This window comes from Leptidea sinapis, chromosome 2, assembly GCF_905404315.1.
Source record: "Leptidea sinapis chromosome 2, ilLepSina1.1, whole genome shotgun sequence".
Taxonomy (NCBI): Eukaryota; Metazoa; Arthropoda; class Insecta; order Lepidoptera; family Pieridae; genus Leptidea; species Leptidea sinapis.
The window spans coordinates 14,339,119-14,366,556 of NC_066266.1; the positions used below are offsets into that span (position 1 = coordinate 14,339,119).

The 27,438-nt window shown below is 36.3% G+C and overlaps 1 protein-coding gene across 1 annotated transcript in view; it reads right to left on the minus strand.

Annotated features, from left to right (window-relative positions):
* Positions 1–11,384: 11,384 nt before the first annotated feature.
* Positions 11,385–27,438, minus strand: part of LOC126977194 (protein zerknuellt 1) — a 102,164-nt gene continuing 86,110 nt past the window's right edge. Inside the window, exon 4 of the mRNA XM_050825911.1 lies at positions 11,385–13,043. Within this exon, the coding sequence (XP_050681868.1) occupies positions 12,624–13,043 (420 nt within the window). The 3' untranslated portion in view covers positions 11,385–12,623. The remainder of the gene's footprint in view (positions 13,044–27,438) is intronic.

A 27,438-nucleotide genomic window follows, 5' to 3' on the forward strand; every position in this document is an offset into this window, starting at 1 on the left:
GTACAATTTGGCAATTTCATACTTTAACCCCTAATATTATGTATAATCTAAAGTACTTGTAATTATCTAAAGAGGCTCTATTATATCACTATTATCATCATCAGCCGGAAAACGTACACTGCTGGACAAAGGCCTCCCCCAAAAATTTCCACAACGATCAGTCCTGCGCTGCCCTCATCCAACGTATTCCCGCGATCTTGACCAGATCGTTGGTCCATCTTGTGGGGGGCCTGCCAACACTGCGTCTTCCGGTACGTGGTCGCCATTCGAGGACTTTACTGCCCCAACGGCCATCTGTCCGTCGAACTATGTGCCCTGCCCACTGCCACTTCAGTTTCGCAATCGTTTGGACTATGTCGGTTACTTTGGTTCTCCTACGGATCTCCTTATTTCTGATTCGATCTCGCAGGGAAACTCCGAGCATAGCCCTTTCCATTGCCCTCTGAGCGACCATGAGCTTTCTCATAAGGCCCATAGTTAGCGACCACGTCTGTGTACCGTAAGTCATCCCTGGCAACACACACTGGTTGAAAACCTTCGTCTTTAGACACTGCGGTATTTGGGACGAGAAGATTTTAAGGAGCTTTCCGAACGCTGCCCATCCGAGTTGGATTCGACGAGTGACCTCCTTCTCGAAATTGGACCTGCCTAACTGGATTGTTTGTCCGAAGTAGACGTACTCGTCAACAATTTCGAGAGTACAGTTCCCAATTGTTGTAGGAGTAGGTGCGACATGGACATTTGACATGATCTTCGTCTTGTCCATGTTCATTTTTAGCCCTACTCCTTGGGAAGCTGTATTGAGGCCATCGAGCATATGGCTTAAGTCTTCCATGGTCTCTGCCATGATTACGATATCGTCTGCGAATCGAAGGTGAGTGATGTTGATGCCCAGTCCATTCCAGTCCAGAAGCTTAAAGACATCTTCCAACGCAGCGGTGAACAGCTTGGGAGATATGACATCGCCTTGTCTGACTCCCCGCTGCAGTCGGATAGGCTTCGAGATCTGATCCTGGAGACGGACTGACATGGTGGCGTTTCTATACTAACACTTCAACGCTTCGATGTATTCTTATCGATATGATAATCAATGTGGCACCTCTGAAGATTATGTGTGTGAATAAATGTATGGTCTTGATTAAGGTACAAAGCTAAATTAATAGAAGTATTGTTTTATTATTGGTCCTTGAATCTGGTGCAAATTACAATACGCTTATGTATGGTTATGGTTACATATTTTATGCGCTCACACCTAAATGGACACAATTTGTACCTGAACTTTGATTGTCAAAAACAATGTTTACCATCCATCCACCCATGGTTGAACCCAGCATTGAACCTTCATAATAAACCACCAAATGTTAAAAGGCATAGAAGACTTTTATTTTCACAAAATGGATTCCTTTAGAATTCTTTTTGATATCATTTCTAACACTACCACCGATTAAGAAACAAATGGCGCTCTGAGAGAGAAGAAGGGGAGCAAGAAACCCTTTTTTTGTCTTCTTTTGTAATAATATATACAATATTGTAGTATCATTGTTATTACTATGAAAAAATAACCATAATTTAGTCCCAGGTTGTCCGATCACTTAGATATTCAGCTGTGGAGTAGTAGGATTTACGACAGAGACATTTTGTAATAAAACATTTAAATTTATTTATAGAAAATGTCTGAACAGTAGCTGGGACTTTATTATAAGAGTGTAAACATTTACCCTTAAAGCTGTTATGTATCTTATGAAGCCTACTAGAATTAGTTACAAGCACACCCTTATTTCTAGTGTTATAATAACGAATGAAATATTTTTAGAGCAAAAAAGAGTTAAAAGCCAATAGAAAATAGTGACTAAGAAAGAAACATTACTTTTACGAAACAATAATTGAGTATATGTCTCAAACTTAATTATTTTTGTGTTGGCAATTAATGAATTGTGGTGGCAATAAGTTGATAAATGAATTAATTCATGTATTGGTATATCAACAATATGGGCCCAATAATATTTTATAATACACTAGCTGACCCGACAGACGTTGTTCTGTTCATTATAAAAAAATTGGGGGTCTACTCTCTTTCTCCGAAACGAAACTTCTTAAACGAACGAAATTTAAACGAAGTTTCCATAGTGACCCTACTCTATATTGTGTTCGGACACAAAGACGAAGTTGGGAACCATAGACAATTTTCGTGAACGATTGGAATGAACATTATTTTAATCCAACTAATTTGAATAGTTCAATTTCATGCCAACGTTGGGTAGTAATTAATGACAACCAAAAATATCTGTATTACAGACGCAATGTAAACATGTCAAATTAGTACTTCAGTAGGTCTACTCTAATTCAACGAAAAACTATGTTTCCTACTACGGTTCCATTCGTTTAGAAGTTTCGTCCCGAATGTCATTGCTTGACATTTCGAATTTCTAAACCTTTAAATCATTTACGTTCCGAACGAAAATATGTATGATGATACCTTTTGATTTTCGTTTGTGTGTATTTTGTTACAAATTGGCTTGCTCTACGCGAAGAGCATTAAGCACATAGAATAAACCGACGCCGCTTATGCAATCAATTTAATGTTATTGAAATTACCGACTTAGATTTTGTAGGAAATTACAGAATAAAACAAATTATAGCATGCTATGTTTTACATAACTTATGTATCATGGGTGGTATTCATATTTCCGAGTTCACCGAGGATGAATTCCAATGTGAATGAAGCAGGCGAGTTCCCTCTTCATCAGCTGCGTCTTCAACTCAAGCTGTACAGGCAGGTCGAAGGGCATAAACTGCATTAGTACAACTGTTAGAAAGGATAAAGTTAGAACTTTATCTTACTTATTCCTTCCTAACAGTAGTGGTATACCTATCTTTAAAATAAATTTCATTTTTGTTATTAACGAAAGTACAAAATTTATTTTTTATTTTATTTTATTATACCAGGAAAACTTACTTACACCTAACAAAGAGTACCTACTCAGACATATAAAATAAAAAGTATAGCTTCATCGTGCAGCAGCAAAAGATGTACCTATAAAAGGATGGTAAAACAAACAAAAAAACATATAACTGATATTTACTTGAAACTTTCTAATAGAATGAGTACGTAGGTAACACACCTCGCAATCGCGATACCTACTTCTTATCACAGCACTATAAAAGATCATTTATTAACACCATAATTGAGAACTCTTTAGAAATCTCTTTAAAGAATTCTAACAAAAAACCATAATAAAGTACTAATTTGACATGTTTACATTGCGTCTGTAATACAGACATTTTTGGCTGCCATAAGTTACTACCCAACGTTGGAATGAAATAGAACTCTTCAAATTAGTTGGATTAATATAATGTTCATTTCAATCGTTCACCATTCGTTCACGAATATTGTCTATTGTCGCGAACTTCGTCGATGTGTCCGAAAATAAAATAGAGTAGGGTCACTCCCGAAGCTTCGTTTAAATTTCGTTCGTTTACGAAGTTTCGATTCGGACAAAGTGAGTAGACCCCAGATTTTTTGTTTGAATTCTTTAAAAAGGTTTCTAAAAAGAGTTTTTCATTATCGTGCTAATAAATGATCTTTTAAAGCGCTTTTTAACAAACCTCGCAACCGCGATACCTACTCATTATATCAGGAAGTTTCAAGTAAATACTGATATTTACAAATATTGCTTCTACATATAGCCATCCTTTTAAAGATAACACTTCAAATGTGTGGACATACGATGATGAAGCTATACCTTGTAATTTATATGCCTGAGTACCTACCTGAATTAGCAGTAAGTTAGTTTTCCTTTTATAATAAAATAGAAAATAAATTTTGCTCTTTTATCAATATCAACAATGAAACTTGTTTTAAATTATCACTAAAGATAGGAATACCACTCTGTTAGAAAGGAATAAGTAAGATAAAGTTCTACCTTTATCCTTTCTAACAGTTGTACTAATCTAGTTCATGGCCTTCGACCTGCCTGTAGAGCTTGACGTGAAGATGGAGCTGATTAAAAGGGAACGTGCCTGCTTCTTTCACATTGGAGTTCATCCTCTGTGAACCCGGGAATATTAATACCACCCCTGATACATAACTTATGTAACACTTTAATTTTCAATTTTATTCTCTGATTTCCTACAAACTCTGAAGTAGGGAATTTCACTAATATTAAATTGATTTCATAAACTGCGTCGGTTTCTTCTATGTTCTTAATGTTATTCACGTAGAGCAGCCTCGATGAATAGCATTCTTGAAACCATTTCAGGCCAATTTGCAACAAAATACACACAAATGAAAATCATTCTTGAAAAACATCTTTGTTTTCGTCTAATTGACGTTAAAATTCCGAACAAACAGCTGTTATCTTCATATTCGTTCGGAACGTAAATGAATTAGAGTAGGCTTATAAATTCGAAATGTCAAGCAATGACGTTCGGGACGAAACTTCGAAACTAATGGAACCGTTGTAGGAAACATCCGAAACTTCATTCGAAACTTCGTTTTTCGGTGAATTAGAGTAGACCTCTTGGAATTTCGTAAAATCCCTTCTTAGCTGACCTCTATTCGGTGAAAAGAATATTCCTACCAAATTTCAAGTCTTTAGCTCTAATGGTTCCAGAGATATCGTGATGAGTGACTATATACGTGGAAATCTCTTTTTATTTTACTACTAAAACCCGACTTGTCGTAGCCATGGTTTGGTGTCGTGACGGATATTAGATTTTTTAAATGATGCTCCTGACGAGATATATTTGACGAGATATAAGGTAAGTTCACCTAAGTATTTAAATCAAATCAAAATCAGTTTATTCACGTAGGTCACGGAAATGACACTTATGAATGTCAAAAAAAATATATATATTTTTCTTATTGAATCTACCGCTACTTCGTAAAGGAAGCAGGTCGCAGGTGATCTTCTGGTATACCTAACACATAGATGGGCTGCGGCTATTGAAAGCAAGGGGGAAGGCCTGGCAGTTAGCCTGGATATAGCGAAGGCCTTTAATCGTGTATGGCACAAGGCGCTCCTCTCTAAACTTCCATCATTTGGGCTTCCCGAGAGCTTGTGCAAGTGGACCTCCAGCTTCCTCACTGGGCGCAGCATACAGATCTTTGACGACGGACATTGCTCGAACCCGAAGCCCGTGAATGCTGGAGCGCCCCAAGGCTGTGTGTTATCTCCTACGCTGTTTCTTCTGCATATCAATGATATGTTGCACACCTCCAACATTCATTGCTATGCAGATGACAGCACTGGTGATGCCGTATACACGGGCCATGCAGGTCTCTATCGGGAAATCGTCGACCAGTGCCGGAAGAAACTTGTGTCTTCTATCAAGTCCCCTCTTGAGAAGGTCGCGGAATGGGGTAAATTGAACCTTGTCCAATTTAACCCCCAGAAGACTCAAGTTTGCGCGTTTACCACTAAAAAAACCCCATTTGTCGCATCACCGCTCTTCGACAATACTTCCCTAAAAGCCTCGCCTAGTATCGGAATACTGGGGCTCGAAATCTCGAGCGATTGCCAATTCCGTGGCCATCTGGAGGGCAAAGCCAAATTGGCTTCAAAGAAACTGGGCGTCATTAATAGAGCACGGCAATACTTCAAGCCGGCCCACATTCTAGCGCTGTACAAAGCGCAGGTCCGGCCACACATGGAGTATTGCTGTCATCTCTGGTCTGGCGCACCCCAGTATCAGCTCGATCCATTTGACCGCGTGCAACGCAGAGCAGCTCGAATTGTCGGGGACCCAGTACTCTGTGAACGGCTGGATCACTTGGCGTTGCGTAGAGACGTCGCTTTATTGTGTGTCTTCTACCGCATTTATCACGGGGTATGTTCCGAAGAGCTGTTTTACCTAATTCCTGCCGCCGAATTCCACCTTCGCACGACACGCCACAAGTTAGGATATCATCCTCACCATCTCGATGTGTGGCGGTCCTCCACAGTGCGGTTTACAAGGAGCTTTCTTCCACGTACTACAAAGCTGTGGAATGAACTTCCTTGTGCGGTGTTTCCGGGACGATACGACATGGGTACCTTCAAAAAAAGCGCGTACACCTTCCTTAAAGGCCGGCAACGCTCCTGTGATTCCTCTGGTGTTGCAAGAGAGTGTGGGCGGCGGTGATCACTTAACAACAGGTAAACGTAAACTCAACTCACCCTTACGCTCGTTTGTCCTCCTATTCCATAAAAAAAAATCCACATACACCATAAATCAATAAAGGTATTCTGTGAGCATTTTATAAGCGATTATAAATAAATCAACATGCATATATCCATACATATATATATATATATATATATATATATATATATATAAACACAATAACTTTTAAGAATCTGAAACCGAGTTTCCGGCAACAGGATCATCCTACCACCACAAGCAGCGCCCGTTCACAAGCATGACGCATGAGCCAGCCATCGCCTCCCTCAACCATATTTTAGGGAAGGGGACGACCCGTCCCATGTCGCCGCCACAAGCAATGACATTTAAGCGAGCATGATGAAACCTGTTACGAGAACTCAGCAAACAACAATAAAATAATCCTAATTTACGTATCATGCAATACTCACCAAATACCTCTCCTTACAATTTGACAATTCTGCTTAAACTTGTAATTAATATTATATTTTACTAACAGTAATCAAAAGCTCAATCCTTGAGGGTAATCAAATCAAAATCACCTTATTCAGGCAGGTCAAGGAAATGACTTTTCTTTTTATATGCACCTCCTTTGAGGGATGAGCTTTAATAAGAAGTGGCAAGAAACTCTTTGTGGCAATCACTCACAAATTATTTCAGTTACAATATATGTAAAGTGATGCATAAGTGATAATACTCAAACGCATGGGCCAGCCATCGCCTCCCTCGACCATATTTTAGGGAAGGGAACGACCCCTCCCACGTCGCCGCCACAAGCAGTGACATTTAAGCGAGCATGATGAAAACTGTCACAAGAACTCAACCAAATAACAAAAAACAAGAATGCTGTATACAACTTCGTATCAGGTGACGAATCCTGGAAATACGCGTACGAACCCGAAACAAAAAACCAGTCACGAGTTTGGGTGTTAGAAAAAGAGTTTAAAGCCAACAAAAATTGTTCGTTCACGGAGTGTTGCAAAAAAAATGGTGGCCACGTTTGTCTCCAATACCGGCCATGTTGCGACTATTTCAAGAACGGTTAATGCAGAATGGTATGCTAGCATTTGTTTGCCACAGGTCGTTTCTGAACTCCATGAAGAGAACTGCAACCGCCGTATAATCCTCCATCACGACAATGCGAGTTCTCACATCGTGCACAGAACAAAAGAGTTTTTAGAGCAAGAAAACATCGCCGATGACACAACATCGAATTATTAGACCATCCGCCGTACAGCCGTACAACCTAAGCCCTAATGATTTCTATACTTTCCCTAAAATAAAGAATAAATTGAGTGGTCAGCCAACTTTTGAATGGAATGGTTCCTTAAATGATTGGTTCCATCATATGGAAAAATGTGTCAAATTTCGCGGAGAATACTTCGAAAAGCAATAAATACATTTTTAAATAGTAATGTTGTGTCACTTCCTTGATTCCCGAAATTTTTAGTGCCGCCCTCGTAATCTTTAAATTGATTACTGAAATACACAACGTTAATAAATAAATTTCTCAGTGAGTTTCAGTTCCGAAGTTCCGAAGTCGTTAAGTCTACTGCGAGCAAGCGAGAAGACAAGTGCACTGTTTTGTTAGTTAGTTGTTTAAAGTTACCAATTAAACATTGTCATTATTATCACATCTCGTCGAGCGGGCCCGATTGCATTCCCCCGATAGTGCTGCGGACATGTGCTCCGGAACTGGCGCCGGTCCTTACCCGTCTTTTCCAGCTCTCCTACTCATCAGGCGTAGTCCCGAAATTATGGAAGGCGGCTTTAGTGCACCCGATCCCTAAGAAAGGTGTACGCTCAGATCCGTCCAACTACCGCCCCATTGCCATTACCTCCATTTTCTCCAAAGTAATGGAGTCAATCATCAACCGCCAGCTCTTGGGATACCTAGAGGGGCATCAGCTGATCAGCGACTGCCAGTACGGTTTCCGTCAGGGTCGCTCAGCTGGTGATCTTCTTGCGTATCTCACCCATAAATACGCGCAAGCGGTTGAGTCGAAGGGAGAGGCGTTGGCGGTGAGTTTGGACATAGCGAAGGCCTTTGATCGGGTGTGGCATAAAGCGCTTATAGCGAAACTGCCATCCTATGGGCTTCCCGAGAAGTTGTGCAAATGGGTCACTAGCTTTTTGGCTGATCGGAGCATCAAGGTTGTTATCAACGCTGCATGCTCCGACTTAAAACCCATTAACTCTGGTGTCCCGCAAGGCTGTGTGCTATCTCCTACGCTGTTTCTTCTGCATATCAATGATATGCTGCAAATCAGCAATATTCATTGCTATGCGGACGACAGCACGGGGTATGCTTTCTACACCGGCCGTGCCAACATGTCCTGGGATAGCGTCGACGAGAACCGGATCAAACTTGTGTCTGAAATCGAGACTATGCTTTGCAAAGTCTCGGAATGGGGTCGACAAAATTTAGTCCAATTCAACCCCAAGAAGACACAAGTTTGTGCGTTCACCACTAAAAAGTCTCCCTTTGTCGTATCCCCTCGATTCGAGATCACTCCTCTAACTGCCACAGCCTGTATTGGCATACTTGGCGTCGATATATCGAGCGACGTTCAGTTCCGTGGTCACTTGGAAGAGAAGGCCAAACTGGCCTCTAAAAAGCTTGGTGTACTCAGTAAGGCGAGACAGTACTTCACTAAAAGCCACCGCCTGCAACTTTATAAGGCGCAAATTCGGCCTCACATGGAGTACTGTTCTCACCTCTGGGCGGGTGCTCCCCAGTACCAGCTTCTTCCATTTGACCGCATACAACGAAGAGCGGCTCGAATCATCGACGATCAAGTCATCTCCGAGCGGCTTGAATCTCTAGCATTGCGTAGATATGTGGGTTCTCTCTGCATCTTTTACCGCATTTATCACGGGGAGTGCTCAGAGGAGCTGTTCGGGTTGATTCCAGCGGCCAAATTCCACCATCGGACATTACGTGCAAAGTACCATCCGCATCACGTAGACGTCTGGCATTCCACAACCGCGCGTTTTCTTCGAAATTTCTTGCCTCGCACAGTCACTTTGTGGAATCAACTACCGGCAGCGGTCTTCCCGAACAGATACGACTTAGGGACCTTCAAGAAAAAAGCATACTCCCACCTTAAAGGCCGGCAACGCATTTCTTGACACAGCTGTTGTTGCGGATGTCCATGGGCGTTTGCCTCACCTCTCCCCATCCCGTGAGCCTCTTGCCCGTTTGCCCCCTCTCATATAAAAAAAAAATCTGCGTTTGGAAGACATATTAACACTGAAAAAGTTTAGAACTGGCCAGTCAGAAACATTGCTAATGAGAACTTTTTTTGAATTTTAATTTTAGAACTCTTTGGTAACCTGATGTAGTTTAATGCGTTCATTTGTCATTTGTTTTTGTGAAAAGGCAGCAAATCTAAAACTCTTGTTACACGTGAAAATGAACCAAACGCGAGAAAATTTTCGTTCAATGATTTATTATGACCGTCGTTGTGGGCTTAGGTACTCAACAACAAAGCTATGATAGGGTGCGATTAGCATTTCTTAATAAAGCCTCATCTTGTTTATCATTTTCTTAAAATTTTCAGTGTTACCTAGGTATATTTCGAAATCTTTGGTTCATACACCGTATTAACACACTGAGATTCTTTAACACAAATTATGTTGCCCCAAACTAGACATAGCTTGTGCTTTGGCAAGACAATGATATATTATTTTATACGATAAGAAGGTTGCAACGTTTCAAAAAATACATATAACATTCGAAATTCAAATAGTTTCGATTAGCTAGAAGTGCAAAACTTTTAGTGTTCCTCATGTTACCAGATACGTATATACATATATACGCTAATATATTCTAAGTCTATGGTTCTATCTTTTTTAACTGAAATAAGGGACGAGACGAGCAGGATGTTCAGCTGCTGGTAATTGATACGCCCTGCCCATTACAATGCAGTGTCGCTCAGGAGTCAATTCAACCCAAACATTTTGAGCGGCACTACAATAATTGCGCTCGTCACCTTGAGAAATAAGATATTGACTTTCAGCTCGGTAATTTTACTAGCGACGACATCCTTCAGACCAAAACAATAATGCTTACACATTACATTACAAGCTTCACGGCAGATATAGGCGCCATTGTCGTATTCATAATATAGTCGACATCCTGTAGGAGCGTCCCACTGGTCAATCCATTTCACCACGGACGCTTTTGATAAAATTTGAGATGATATGTGAAGTTCATTCTAAAAAGGTCGCTATAAATAGTAATAAAACAAACTGTTTACATATATATGAAAAACTATTTAATATCTCCTTCTACATACAACAAAATGCACAAACCGCCAAATAACTAATAAATAATTTTACACATACAAAGCAATTTCCTACTTCTCATTGCGAGGACATCCGTTCAACTTGTGATTATTATTTACAAACGTTAATATTATTAAACCAATATAAACTAAAATAAAGGATGAACTTTAAAATACAATAACTAATACAGACTCAAACTGACATTTGAACGTAATTCAAGAAAAACGCTTCAAACCACAATCATGTCGAAATTGAGTTAGGAACACAAAACTGGTCACGTGATTCATCTTATCGGGCTGACAAAAAATGGCAGCCCTACTGTCACTCATTAAATGACAACTTGACTTAGTAGCCCAACCCACATGTATGGAATACACTAATATTTATTAAACTTTACGCACGAATTCCTTAAAATGTGATGTTTGTGGCTTCGAACGTTTTTCAGGAACTAAGTCCATTTAGAAGAAAGAACTTAGGAACTTAATACAAATTATATTAATAATAATTATAAAAACAAATTATTTTAAAACGCAGCTAGGATTACCTACCTAATAAATCTACTATTGTTAAAATATTTACAGGGTAAGTAATTGATTAAATTACATAGTTAAATTATTAATAATGCAACACTGTCGTTTTATCATTAATTAATTAATTAATATGACTTAGGGAAGCTTATACCCCTTAACATCGGCTGTGCCATATGGCCAATTTCCTTTTTGTTATTGGTATTAAATTTTATTCTTAAGAGTATTTAATTAATTATTATTACAGTTCGAATTTTCAACCGGAAACTTCGTGTGAGCCATTTAAAATAATTATAATGCTTGGCGCCCAAATATTTTGTTACTAAAATGTATATCAATAGTCTTAGCTTATATAACTTATGTATAATATATTCTATTATTTTTATAACCGAAATGCAATTTAAGATAAAAGAAACAAATACCATTAAAGAAACTGAGGGTATCTCAAAATAAATTATCTTGAGCGGTGTTATCCAATTCACAATACAAGTATCCGTGTCTTATTAACTGCCTATAAGTTTATTTTTTGAGCGAGTGTGCGTGACATTAACACAAAGTGACATACATATCGCGAGTGTGAAACATAGCTTGTTACAAAGTCATAAACCATGCCTGTTGACATCGGTTATCATGCAGTACATAGAGTGACGTGCCATTAAAAATAATTATATCTACTACTAGGCGAGGAAAAAACATATTGTGCTTTCCAAATATTTGGCTTTACATTGATTTATTTTTAAATGTTTTCCCCCACTATAGGGATAATAAATTAATATTTTTTTTGTACCAAAATTAATGTACGATTCGGTATCAGATGGTTGGCTTTAATAATAATGACTCTGTGAAGGTGCTCTCTATAAATAGAAAAACAGTTCAATAAAAGGCTCAATAAAAATTCTCTCAAAAGCAGATTCTGTCCGGATGAATGTGCTCCATACTAAATGATCTAGAATCTGGGATATGAAATTCGATCTGAATTCATGAAAGCCTAGCCCTCTAAAAGACAATATTAGCTTCACAGAGCTGATCTGGGAGAGAAGCTGTAACACGGATTGGCAAAGTAAACAATAAACTTGAAACTTGTCACAGTGATTGGGACAAGTATTTTCATCATCATCATCAGCCGGAAGACGTCCACTGCTGGACAAAGGCCTCCCCACGACGATCGTTTCTCCGCTGTCCTCATCCAACCTATTCCGGCGATCTTGACCAGATCGAAATGCTACCAACTTATAAGATGCTGCTTTACCATATTTGAACTTTATATATGAATATTTTAACTTTATATTCGTAAGAATGAAAAGTATACATATATTTACATTCTTACGAAATTACATTCGCCCCATCCCACCCATACATTTAGGTTATAAAAATAGTTTGTTAACTATTAAAGATGAAACTACAAATGTTTGAATATGCTGATGTTTAATAATAAACTAAATGATAATGATTCACTTACTATTTTAAGTAATCATCTACGAATTTGCCAAAACCTACCTCCTTATCATCAATCATGTTTTAATAATTTCCATCTGTACTCCCCAGAATACCATCAATGGAAAATACTACAAAAAATAAATTAAATTAAATTCACACATTTTCCACATTAACATTCCGTGAATTATCTATCTAATCGTATACTGCCTCAGACATTACATGTATAACCTACAATTCAACATCTCTACTAAATGAGTCAAGTTTAAGCTCGTTCATGTCTTCTGGACTAAAGCTCTTAACAGATACAGTTTCAGACAAGTCAGTACTCGATAATTTGTTCGTAATCTTAGTAATTGATATTCTACTTTCAATATCATTAGAATCACATATTGTTTCTAAAACAATTCCCTTCTCTACTCTCCTTGGTTTTGGTATTACATTCTGCACTGGTTTTGTCTTTAATTTCTCGCTCAGTATCTTATTGCAGTTTTTCCTCGACATGTCTAGAGCAAGTGGATCGTCTTTGCTTTCTTCTTTCTTCTCTTCTGGGCCCGGTTTGTTCTGCAGCTTCATCTCAGCCACTTCTGCGTTTGTGATGTTATCCTTTTTCTTCCATTTCGTTCGACGATTTTGGAACCAGATTTTTACCTGGAATGATAAATTGACTAATAAGTCTTGATATTTTTTACTATTTACTTTTTTTACTATTTTTTACTTTCTTTGAATACTACTCTGTTACATATATTACATCTATTTCTTGGAACAACTCGTTTAGTGAAAGATTATAGTAAAATTAATAATCATGATATCAATATAATATACTTTATCTTATTATTTTCTAGTTTAGTTTTAATGGAGCTAGAACCAGAGTTTGGTTGAGGAAATAAATTTTTTGTAAGCTGCACTGTGGGTGTTATATTCAAATTAGTATTATATGTTGTGATGGTTTATTTCGATGGCAGAGATAACGTTATTAGCTCTTCGGAGCAAGTCCAAGATAAAAGCAGTCTAAGACAATGAAGCGACGTTGATAGAGTTTCACTTGATTGTTGGCCGATTCTAAGTATTGTCTCGATCGATTGATGATCGCCATTTTAGCTTTGCGTTCCATATGGCAGCAGGCTCTACACAACATTCTTCAAGAGCAAGACCAGCCATCGTCCCCATGGAAGAGGGAGAAGAAGGAACCCGCCTCTTGCCACCGCCACAAGCAACAACAATTCAATGAGGTTTTTTTATGAACGTTACAATAAACATTTCTTAGTTAAGTATAGCATGCCATAAAATGAGAAATACAAAGATAAATAATTGTTAAAATAAACCAGCTTCAATAGAAAATCAAACTAAAATGGAGAAATTAATTTTCACTAAGCTTAAATTAGTAAAACATGATTAACAAAAAATATTTTTACTGTAAAAAAGCAAGTCAATTGCTATAATTAATAATCTATTGACAGATATTGGTAAAAATATATAATAGATAGACTCTTTTTTATAAATAGATTATAAATTTCTCATTTTGAAAATATCTTACAAAATATAACTTACAGACCCTAAAGTCCAGAAGGAAACTTCTTGGGCTAAAACATTATATGGATTATGTAACAACAAATATGACTGCAGTGATTTAGTACACAATCTAAACTTCCAGGTCTAAAGAGTTGTATGTCAGCGCAGTGTACGAAAGCGTCCCCTTTTTGCAGTTAGCCCAATTCGGACCAACTCCGGCAAACGCGCGCCTCTGCAGCGCCTATTTAGCACATACAATGAAATCTTTTCAGATATTGACATATTAGGTATATCGGAACTACAATTCAAATCAGCAATTAATAGCACATTGAAACAGCATCAACTTAATTAATGTTTTTAAATTAAATTAAAACTTGAATCTCATTGTTATTAAATTAAATATTCTCATTGGAGACTTATATCTAACCTCGTAATAATATTGCAAGCAACATCTGTTTGTAATAATCTCTTGATTACTGCGTTATTAGAGTCTGCTTTTCTTTCTTGTTATCTAACACTTATATAGTAACCCGTGGACATTGTCGTTGGTTATGCACTTAGTACTACTTATGTTATTTCTTCCTCTAATGTAATCATCTAGTGTGTAATTGTTTTGTGTCCCAAATAAAATAAAATAAAATATCTTCAAATATACCCCACGATAAAATTTTATTCTGATTCGTGTGCGTTTCTATTAAACCGTGTTTTATTAACTATTATTTATTTTTGATTTTGAATCTTAAAACGATGATAATTTCGTAGCAACAGTTCATCGACTTTATGGTGCGCACATGCGCATTGACTTTGGTTCCAAGACACTACCGGTTATTGAACATTAAACAAACGCCAATCCTGAAGATCCCGTAAGAAAAGTGAGACAGACTTTACTATAAATTATTTGGAATTGTTATCAGTGCTTGATAAGGATGCTTCACTTCAATTGGGATTTTGGAATAGTAAGAAGATAGATATAATGGAATGGGATAATTAATAGGATACCTAATCAAAGAATCCACTACATACATACCAAGCTGATAAAAGCGTGTTAAAATTCCAGACTGTACGTGTGTGTCTACTACTAGGACTCACTGAGCATATTTTTAACAAATATATTAAAGCTTTTTTGACAAATAAGGCTTACTATAGTATAGTAGATTATATAGAAGATAATGATGCATGGTTCTTGTCTAGTTCTGCGCAGGCCACATAAAATTGTATAATATTATAATATTGCCTGAGCCTGTTCTAAATAGTTGCTATATGATTTAAAAGATGGGCTGCGAGTATCTTATCAGTTCTTCTCTTCATGTCAAAGCCCTTTACGAACTATCTTGTCACTCCTATGATAATAGTTATTAATGCAACTGTTGTGTAATAAGGGGATATTAAAACACGAAACGATAATAGTATCACATGAATGTTTTAATACTAATATTCAACAGATGCATGCAAGACTTTATCTACACGCATAATATAAATCTTCTATAAAAGATTCTGAAACAGTAAGCTTACTCTTAATATTTCAAAAGCCAGTTCTAGTAACCATTACATCATCCAAACGAGTGTTGTTATAATGTACTGAATTTCATTACAACACTCGTTTGGATGATGTAATGGTTATTAGGACATGGGCTGTTATAATGTTGGCAATAAGCTAATTGCTTTAGAATCTTTAATAGAGGATTTAAAGCATGGGTGTAGATAAATAAATATAATTCTATTCTATATTTTTGCAGGTAGGACCTTTAACGAGGAGTATAGTTTATCGTCGAATCTCCGGTCGTATCCATGACAGTGTGTACGGCCTCGGGGTTCATCAACTAATTAGCTAACTGTTTGTTAACTGATACATCGCAGCCTTTAGCCCCCATTATCTATCTACATAATCTATCTATATGATATTAAAGTTTCTGATTCGGATATTATTTCGTTATTTTTTGAGGGTTGTCTCTGAAAATTCATTGAACATATTACGGTCATTTTTGGGGTCAGATAAAATATTTACGTGACCTATTTTCACGCCATTTTTTCAAAATGAGTTTTGCTTCATATTTATTTAATTGTCTTCCACTAAGCTGTAGTGTTTGAACACTACTTGTGAATCTACTGGACTGCTCAGGCTTGTAAGGACGTTGCTTTTTTATGATAATAAGGGACGAGACGAGCAGGACGTTCAGCTGATGGTAATTGATACGCCTTGCCCATTACATTGCAGAGCAGCTTAGTATTCTCAAAAAAGGATCTCAGGATTCTTGAAAAACCCCAAAAATTCAGGGCGGCATTAACATTGCGCTCGTCACCTTGAGACATAAGATATCAAGTCTCTTCTGACCAGTAATTACACTAGGTACGGCGTCCTTCAGACCGATACACAGTAATACTTATAAATTACAGGTTCACGGCAGAAATAGGCGCCGTTGTGCTACCCATAATCCGGCCGGCATCCTGTGCAAAGGAGATTCCCACTGATCAACTCTTAATTTAGAATTTTTAAGAATATATAGTATCGCTGTATTTTAGTGGACAGAAATGAATCGGCCCTTGCTCACTAGTGGGTCCCAAAAACAAATTAAGACTATTCAACACAACGCAGGAGCCAAGTGTTGCGTGCAGCGGCAACGTACAAAGGTCAATCATAATTGTTTTTCTCGAAACTTCTATTTGATTAAATCTAAGTTTAATAAAAGTTTGTTTATGTTAGTTGACTTCTTGACCCAGTTGATTTTCCTTTACAAACTCATACAACAGCCTTACAGACTAATTAAATGTCGAATACATACTTATTAAATTTAATACAAATAAATATCACTTAAAATCTCCCATTCAACTTATGTGTATTTTTAATAAAATATTTAAAGTAGGTCATAATAATTATATTTTTAAGTTTTATAAAAGAATATAGATTAGTAGTTAATTAATTGTATTTGTAAATTGATATTAGCATTCACTGTTGTGCATACCTTAAAGTTGGCTATATAAATAGTTATTATTGTAATTTTATTAGTTATATATATAAACTGAAATCATACCATTGAATGGTTTTATGCCAAATTTTTATGTTTTATTTTTGGATTTTATCAAAAAAGTATTAACTATTTAGTGACAGAATCGTTAGCGATAACACTTTCACTTTGTTGGTAAGTATCGCTTTGAATGTTATAAGAATAGGGTTGTCAACGATAATATTAAAATAGAATATTGAAAATTATGAAGTCTTTCAAAACAAACAAACCCTTAAAAGAATACACATAAAACGTAGTTTTATATTAGTCAGTTCACGATGACAAGCTCAATAGTAGCTATATAGTATTTAGTTTTAGGGCATACCTAAAGTTAAACAGATTTACCCAGTGTTTTTGTCAAAAGTAAAGTTTTAAAGTTAAGCAGAAATTTATTTATTTGCAGGGAGGGTCGTTAAAAAAAATATTTACATAATATATAACTAAAATTATTATCGACAATGAGTTCCATACAAGTTGTTAATAATTTTTGTAACACAAAGCATGCTATGATTACCTTTAATTGTAGGAAAAGTTAAATTTTATATAATGCAATGTAATTATTAAAACTGTGACTACTATTTCTTATGTAGGTGATCCATTAAATAAATAAATAAACAAAAAAAAAACTTCAAGTTAGTAGGTACCTATAGACCCAACTTATAACAATTACAATTTTGAAAATTATCTCAAAAGAGTACTATTTCCTTATTTGTATGTTAAATTTACCGATTTGTTTTAACAATGATAAAACAATGTAATAATATGATTAAAAAATAATCTATGTAAAGTAGTTGGTAGCCCTGTGTTGAATTGCAGTAACTAAATAACTATTGGCTGACTTATAGAGACATAAAGTGTAGACAGACCTCACGCTGAGTAATGTGTGATTACACTTAATGTATAGACGGAGCGTTTGATTGCAAGAATCAATTAAAGATGCAGTTAACCTTAATAGTTCGTATTAAGCTTTCATACTTTCATCGTTACGACTTAATACTTTATGGTTTTAGTTTTAATGTTTCTTATTTCTGTTTAGTACTCAGATGTCAGACCCCTAAGCAAGCGACTACCATAAATACGTACAGTCCATTAGTTTTGTTTTAGATACGGGTAAATTAATGAGATTATAAATAAAACTTTAATTCTTGGCATATTAATGAGTTTATTATTACCTATTACATAATTACTTGATGGGTCAATTATATTTTACAAACATAACAAGAACTTAAAGTTTACAACTCCGAAACCTTCTTAAGAATTTTTTTATGTAAATGTTAAGTGATCACCACCGCCCACATTCTCTTGCAACACTAAAGGAAACACTGGAGCGTTGCCGCCCTTTTAGAGAGGTGTACGCGCTTACAAAGGTACCTATGTCGTATATAGAGCTTGTTTGTACGTGGAAGAAAGTTTCTTGAAAACCACACTGTGCAGGAAATGTGTGGCATGCCAGATGGTGGGGATGATATCTTAATTTGTGGCGTTGTGCGAAGGTGGAATTCGGCGGCAGGGATCAGGTAAAACAGCTCTTCGGAATACTCTCCGTGATAAATGCGGTAGAAGACACACGCAAGCCAAGAAGCAACTTCCCTACGGAAAGCCAAGTGATCAGAATAACATGTAGGTAGGTACCCTTTATCCTTTTCTGTGTCAATGTTTGCAAAATTTTTTGATGACCGGTTCAGTAAAGGCATGAAACCCTCATATTAGCCTTGATAGACTAAGATCCCATTGCTCTTTACATAATTTACTTTAAATAGACGTAAAATTTATTAAAAAAAATGTATAGTTGCAATTTTTGTCAGAAAAGTATTTATACTCAAATTAATTAAAGTTGCGGCTTATTTTTATAGGTAACCAATCGCTAATACATGGCATACTCCCTCAACGTTCATTTAAAATTAGATTTATAAAAAAACACATACCTGCAGAATCAATCAGTGGGATCTTGTATTATGTATATGACACTTTTTAACTTTAACTATGCCAAGGAATACGACGGTGCAACACATTCCGCAGTCTATGTTAAGTTTAGAGTTACTGTTGACGTTAAATTTGACTTAAACATATATATACTATAACAACTAATATGATGCAACCTTAATCTCTCTTTGACTAGGGCTTGGCTGATATGTATGTATGTATGTATGTCAGTTCCTGTCGTTTCCCAGCTGGAGCCAACAGTCAGCATTGACCACAACGATACATCACGCACAGTCATGTCCGGTCCTCGTAATTGCCTCGCTAATTAATCCTGTTAATTTGTCACATTTGACTTGCATATATATAACTACGTATTGCGCACTATGGTGACCAAGTAATCACACTTTACGACAATTTAAAAACGATTTTTTTTTGAAGTGAAAACGTCTTTTGGCGCATACACAACATTTCCTAGGTTAGGCTGAGCCGTCTAGCTCTTAGGTAAAAGGCTAGATCGGGTGAACTCGGTAGCGCCGAGTGTACCCGAGCGAGAAAGATTCAGTCAGCTGCTCTTCGCTGTTATGTCGCTGTGTTTTTTTATGACAATAAGGGACGAGATGAACAGGACGTTAACAACTTTAATAGTAAAAAATATTTAGAGTTACAATATTTCTTTCTTTCTTCTTAATGTATGTATTACTTTCATTATTGTTAAAATTTCTTTTCTTTTTCTGTGTTTTAGTAGTGCCACTATAATATCAACACGTGGATAACGGTGCGGGTCTTAACTAGAAATTTAGTATTATACTATGCAATTGTAAAATGTACTGTGGGTACTGTTTGTTATTCCAAAGAAATTGAAATAAATAAATAAAATGAAATAAAAATATATTAATCACTCGTCTGCTTATTTTAGAGATGTTCATGGTTAAAATAGTTGCTCTATATTTGGAGTTAACTGTGCCGATGTAAGTTACGAAAGTTCGAGAAAAACTAGATCCAGATCTAGTGCTGCCAACTGCCAAACACAAACAAAGCAAGCTTTCGTTGTATATTTGTACGATCTTTTAGGTTTCTATATCAAAAAAAATATTGTATCCATCTCAATGTAGCGATTCATTTTGTTTTCAGAAGCACAAGACGGTATCGAGTTGAATTAACAGGAAATGTAAGATGCTTCTCATTCTTCTATTGACCAAGATTCATGAAAATTTAGAGAGTAGTGATAAAGTAATTATTAATTGATATCTATCCACATGAATGCTAAAGAAGCAAAGGGCGACATATAAAACGTTGGAGGGATGACCATATGAGAGTGGCTGGCACAGATTGGATAAGAATGGCGAGAGAGAGAGAAAGATGGAAGTCTTTGGAGGAGGCCTATGTAGAAGGACAAGCTGTTAAAACATCGTAAGATAGGATATAGTTAAGGATCTACATATATTTATAAACAATGTTATTATTAGTAACAGCAATAAAAGCTTATTTTATTTGATTTTTTTATCTATGAACACACAGTATGAACATCAGCCTACATTGAACCAATCACGAATATGATATATACATTTTTGTAAATATTAATTTAGAGTAATTTTCTTGCTATTTTTAGTACAGAGTGCTCAGTGGGCGAGTTAGGCTTGTATCTGTTTTTTTTTCATGAAAATAAGGGACGAGACGAGCAGGTCGTTCAGCTGATTTGATTGATACGCCCTGCCTATTACAACGCAGTGCCACTCAGGATTCTTGAAAAACCCCAAAAACTCTGAGCGGCACTATAAGTGCGCTTGTCACCTTGAGACATAAGATGTTAAGTCTCATTTGCCCAGTAATTTCACTAGCTACGGCACCCTTCAAACAGAAAACAGTAATGCTTACATATTACTGCTTCACAGCAGAAATAGGCGCCGTTGTGGTACCCTTAATCTAGCCGGCATCCTGTTTGGATCCGTCCTGGATAATACTAATCGCGTGGTCACCATACACCCACGAGTCACGACACTACAATACACTTGCTTGCAAACACACGGATAATTATTATTGATTGCGCTTAGTCCGGTGAGGGGCGCGGGGGCGGGGGACACTCTCGCGGGGGACGAGCGCGAGAGGAGGGCTTGATACAATATCGGTTATGTGTTACATGTCAAAGCCGCGCTAATTGTGTCTCGCTAGATATATAGTGTTGGGAAGCGATTATCGATATTATTACAAAATACGCGAAAGTTTTTTATTGATGAGAGTAAGTGACAAACATAAGATCCACCTGATGTTAGGCTGCATCATATGCGAAAAACAATAACAATTATATAATTCGAATCACATAATTCTTCGCAAATCTTCCTTAACAAGTAGTGTTACCCCTACGAACACAGCTCTAAATGTATCATGTGCCTGCTATCTAAAAATTAATAGAATGACCAGAGTAACTTCCAATAGTGGACATAATAAAGATAAGGTAAATACGACTCCGATAGATATGAAATAAAAAAGACCGTAGTTATAAGAAGCGGCTGGGATCTCTCAAATTGAGTAGTGTTAAGTATGAAGTATCAACCAAACCATGAGGGGTGATCATTACTTAAAATTATCAACTTCCAAACATAAATTATTTCAACAAGAACAACAGACGAACAATGTATGTATTTAAAAAAAATATCATGACTGAACACGTTCTTTAGATATTATCTACGATAGATATATTATTAATTGGACCAAAACCAATTGAAGGATAGATAAATGGTTGCACATTTCTAGATCAGACTTTGTTCCACCAAATAATTACATTAACATTGCAACAGTTAAACAATAACAATTACATTTAAACAAATTGTTCAGAGTCAGTCATTGGAGGATATCTTTTCAAACAACGCACAAAGATCAGATTTATAAACAGTTTTCCCTTTTGATGTTAGTGTACCGCTTACATGGCGATTCCCTTAGGCGGAAAACTTAATTTCCAATGAAAACTCGCTCGTATTCTCAAGTAGTTAAATATGTATTTGGCTGATGGCAACAAGAATTAAAGACACAACATGCTGTACAACTTAACGTATATGTTTGCACGCGGATAATATTCCAGCCTTTGTCTCGATATCGGATGAAATGCAAATGTTTTCATGTTTCAACGTACAAGGAATAACTCTTAGATTTTATTTCGTATAAGAATGTATTAATATAGATCATTTGAAAATATAATAGCAGATATAGATATTATAAATAAATAAATAAATTCTTTATTGGCATACAAAACATTACAAATATAAAATGTGATGAAACAATAGGCAAAAGGAAAAGGTCTTTATGTCTCAATCCAGCGCTGTTTTTCAGCCATCCCCTCCTCCGTAAGGTGTTGAGTGGGAGTGAATGTATATTTATCTTGAAATTTTTTTTTATAGTATGGGCATTCAGCCCCAACAGCTTTAGTCAGATTTGTTGATAAAAACAATATTATGTTTTGGGAGTGCGCATCCGGTGCTGTGTCAACTCTTAATAACGCACTTTGTGTCTTCAGATTGAAACTAGTCGTGTTTATTTTTAGCTCAATGTGCAATCTTTTATATTCATAAGATTTATAGCCAGATTATTTTTATGTCTTTCAAGTGTTTGTTTATAGACCCCAGAAGACCTTTCTATTTCTTATTTGATTGTTGGAATTTACAGGTAATCCTAAACTGTAAATACATTTCCTTGTTCTTTATAAACATGGCTCATTATTGTTTCGTTCCCTAGGGATAACCATCGGGCCCTATCAACTCTACTGTTCGTCTGTCTCTCTGGCAGCGGGCTGTTCTCAAAAGTCGCATAAGTAAGACAGAGGAAATTTTGACAAACCTCAATATCTCTTCCCCAAATTACTATATAATACGGCCTTATTCCGAGACTGAGCATCGTGGTCACTTGGACGAGAAAGCCAATATAGCTTCTAAAAAGCTTGATGTACACAGTAAGGCGAGATAGTGCTGCCATACTAAAAGCCACCGCCTTCAAACTATGCGTAAGGCGCAAAATCAGCCTCACATAAGCTGTTCTCACCTCTGGGTGGACACTCTCCAGTACCAGCTTCTTCCATTTGACCGTATACAACGAAGAGCGGCTCGAATGAATTTTATTTGATGATCAAGTCATCAAATAAAATTATATGTTAATAACACCATTGTTACAAGTCGAAAAACAAATAATTAAGATGATCTTATCTCAGATTGGCTTGATGTGGGTTTGAGGTGGGTCTCTGCATCTTCTACCGCATTTATTACGGGGAGATCTCAGAGGAGTTCTTGGGGTTGATACTATCAAACAAATTCCAGCACTGGACATTACGTCAAAATGCGTATCATATCGGCGTCTGGCATTCCAAAACCGCGCCTTTTGCAAGGACCTTCTTAGTTCGTACCTCAAACAGGCACGTATCTGTTGACCTGTTGCGGATGGCCATGGCTGCGTCACCACCATCACGTGAGTCTCTTGCCTGTTTGCCCCCTCTTACATACAAACGTATAGCTAAATCCAAATGTTTCCTTTGCAAAAGTATTTAAGTACATATTGCTTTTATGTAGTCCGGTAGCAGCCTTTGTATCCGAATCCGATTCGCACTTGACATAATATAAGTAAGCCTTTGACTTGATAGTGTGCACCCAATTTCACATTTCCATTGTGGCTCCGATGTCCTGCATGAATGATTCCACCGAAATGATCTATTTCATAAAATCAAGCGGTCAATTTACGTATCCACGCTCAGTCTATGTTTATATAGTTATATTATTGTGCCGTATATACATGGCTGGATATACTGCATGGTAGACTGAGAAAAGGGATATCTATAGAAATCTAACTGACATCTAAAGAAATGAAATAAACAACAACAAATAAAAATAAACTAACATCTATAGAAATGACACTTTAAAACGACATAGTACAATCAGAAAGATAACTTAGATAAGGCGAATATAATACCATCTTTGTGCTGCAAAAGACGGCTATGCGCGCTATTTATAACCTTGGTGCTAGAGAATCATTAAGAGAAAAATTTAAAGAAATCAACATTTTGACTGTAGTATCTTAAAATATTGTTGATAATGTTCTCTATGTTCATAAGCACATTAACGAATTTGCTAGAAACTGCGTCAATCATAATGTTAACATGAGGAACAAACATAAACTTGCTATGCCTACTTCTTAAGTCGAGGTAGTAAGACTTTTATTGGGTGATGTATATATGCTTTTATAACATGAATCCAGAAAATGTAAAAAACAACTATGTAATCAAATTCAAAAGAATTGCTAAGAAATGTTTGTGTGGTTACGATACTAAAAATGATTTTCTTAATGATACCACAAACTGAGAAGGCAGTGAACGCTGTCAGGCTATTTAATTAAAAAAATATTGTACCAGACTACATAATATATTGTAACTAAATTAAGAAAAAAAGCCCGCTTTCTTTCAAAGTTTCTTGCGCCCGTTTTTCTCAGGTCTGTGATAGGTACACTATTTGGAATGGGTGGTAATTTTTCACGTTCAATAAGTGGCCTTAAATCCTATTTTGAATAAAAATATTTGAATTTGAATATATATTATTAACAATATCCAAAATGTACATTTTTAATAGATGTGGAATAAACGGCCATATTATTACTATTATAGTGGCTATTTAGTTGGGAGCTAAGCGGTCGTATACTGAGAAAGACTTACATGCAATTAGTGAATGAGCACTAAATCATTTAAATACTCGTCATAAATATCTAGATCTAGGAAGTGAGGCCCAGCAAATAAAGCACACACAAGCCATTCATCGTGCTATTATATATAACAAATTATATACAACGATATTATGATGCCAAATCAAGAGCATTGCAACAGTAAATAGCGCGTCAATTGTGTTTCATGCTAAAATTAACAGTTGGCAATTGAACAGAACGGAATTAGGTTAGAAGAGACGAGCAGGTGCATGAGTGTGGACTGTGGACAGGGGCTGCAGGCTGATGACTGGCGGCTGGCGACTCCAAATAGTAATCAATATCAGTCGCTATCGCTGGTCGCTTTGTACTAGCTACGTACCTTACACGATCCTATTAGTGGTTTATTGTTTTAGGGATGGCAGCGGTGGTATCGATATAGTATTTTATTAAACAGATGTATAATGATTGTCAAAAAATGCGAGTGGTGTGGGTTGAGCTTTTATCGAGCTTTTTAACAACAATATTTTTTCTACAACCAGCAAATTTTAAATGAAAGAAATATTTAAAAAAAACAGTTACCATAATTTTTCACAATAGCCGTATTGTACGTACTTATACATAGATAGATACTTATCTCTTGTGAGTAGTTTCGTTTTTATTTCAAGGAATAGTAAGGTACAGCCAACGTGGGAAATGTAAAAATTACAGAAAATACCTAGCAGCATCTAGACAAATGATATTAAAAAGGTTTTTAACTTAAGTTGACATTAAAATATTTAGGCTTTTGATATAAATATGGAATTATTATGTTTGTAATATAGTATGTATTACGTATTACCTAATGTTTCTATGAACCTACCATACCTAACCAAGACTTAGTTGTACCAAAACAACTGTGCTTTTTTGGCCACATTATAGTACGTTAAATAATGTCTTTCTAGGCCATTGTGTGTAGACTTTTTCAGACTCAATAAAGTATCTACTTATATAACCGATGGTGGCTGACAAAAATAAATGACAGATAAAAGTAGCATGACAGATAAATTTTAATAAAAACGATACGAAAATTAATCACACTTTCAAAAGATAAAAAATAAAATTAATTATAGACATGTTTTATATCTGATCATATCTCTGTGGATTAAACGTATATTTTATTCATTTTTATTAACATCAAATATTTACTCATTATTTTTACAATTCCATTTAAACTAACTGGGGTTCCTTGATCAGCACCATTAATAATTTGTCAACAGCAATGAAGCGAAGATCGTGACATTTAATATATAAATATAGTATACATATGAGAAGCCCACTAAAAATTAAAATGGTTTTAAAATTGTAGAATTATTTAAGATATATTTAAAAACATATTATATAGAATAGGTAAGGCATAAACTGTACCTATTTGCATCATTTACAATTGTAATTCATACAATGATTTGCATACTATTATGACTATATAATTTGAGGTACTTTCAAAAAGCTTTCATTTGGTCGATAATTCTACAGGGACGTTAGTTAGTTGTCGATATGAGCGTAAGCCGCGCACATCACTACACTACTTATCCGAGCGATCAGGCGGGATGACTGACTCATTAATCTAACGATTATTCAACAGAGATTTAACAAACGGCATCTACGAACTGAATATCTCTCGACCCGATTTGTTTTACAGCCAAAATAGTAGCTTAAACTCAATACTATTGAAGATAAATTGTCTGTAGATTGAAAATTTTAAAGCATTAAGCTGAAGACGAAGGTTTTCAAAGAGTGTGTGTTGCCAGTGATGACTTACGGTACGCAGACGTATTCACTAAGGGCCTGATGAGAAAGCCTATGGTCGCTCAGAGGACAATCGAGAGGCTATGCTCGGAGTTTACCTACGAGATCGAGTCAGAAATTAGGAGATCCGTAAGAGAACTAAAGTTACTGACATAGCCCAGATGATTGAGATACTGAAGTGGCAGTGGGCAGGGCAGTGTGGCAGAAAAGTCCTCAAATGGCAACCACGTACTCGAAGACGCTGTGTTGGTAAGCCCCTCACAAGATGTACCGACGATCTGTCAAGATCGCCGGAATACGTTGGATGAGGGCAGTGCAGGACCGATCTTCGTGGAGATCTTTAGGGGAGGCCTTTGTCCAGCAGTAATGGTAAAATATGATGATAAACAAAAATATAGCAATGTGAAAATAAAATTAATTTATGAAATAAAAATCAACCGTATTACTCTGTGCGTAATGAATATAGGATACCTGTTGCTGCGCGATACTAACGAGAGCTCATAAAATTTTATCGCCATATACAGGAGGCGCTAGTAAATGTTAGGCGAAATATTTTCTTTCAATTGCTTAAGAATGATTTTTAAGTTTTGTAAAATAGAAACTAGCATACGCACTTATCAAAAAAAGACGCTTCGCCTGAAATCTTACTTTTACGGGAATTACAGTCCAGGATCCAGCGTCTATCTTTGTGATTCAATGCAATTGATGTTGAAGTCAAGCTAATTGTTTTGCGTGAGTAGCCTCATTTTTATTTGACGCCCAACTTTTTCTCTCACAATGATTTTCGATTATGGTCACAAACAGGAGTGGCATAGATGAATTATATCGATTTATATGAGTGACATTTTCTACTAACTGTTTTTATTTTGTTAAAAAATTATAAAATTTATTATCAAAAATTATTACTAACCAGCAGATCTCTTTCTGTTGCTTAGTTTATATTTATATAATTTTTGACATTTTAGTTAAAATTGCGTGGGGGTTCTGTTCACTACCGCAATCGAAAGTCGTTGGAATTGAACAAGTTGGGCATCTCATCAAAATTAAGGAACTCATTGAAAATTTGCTTGAAACTGATGAATTGCAAATATAGACCCTGGATCCTGGACTCGTATATCTCGCAGTTCCTTCAAAACATTCTGGCATTATAGTGC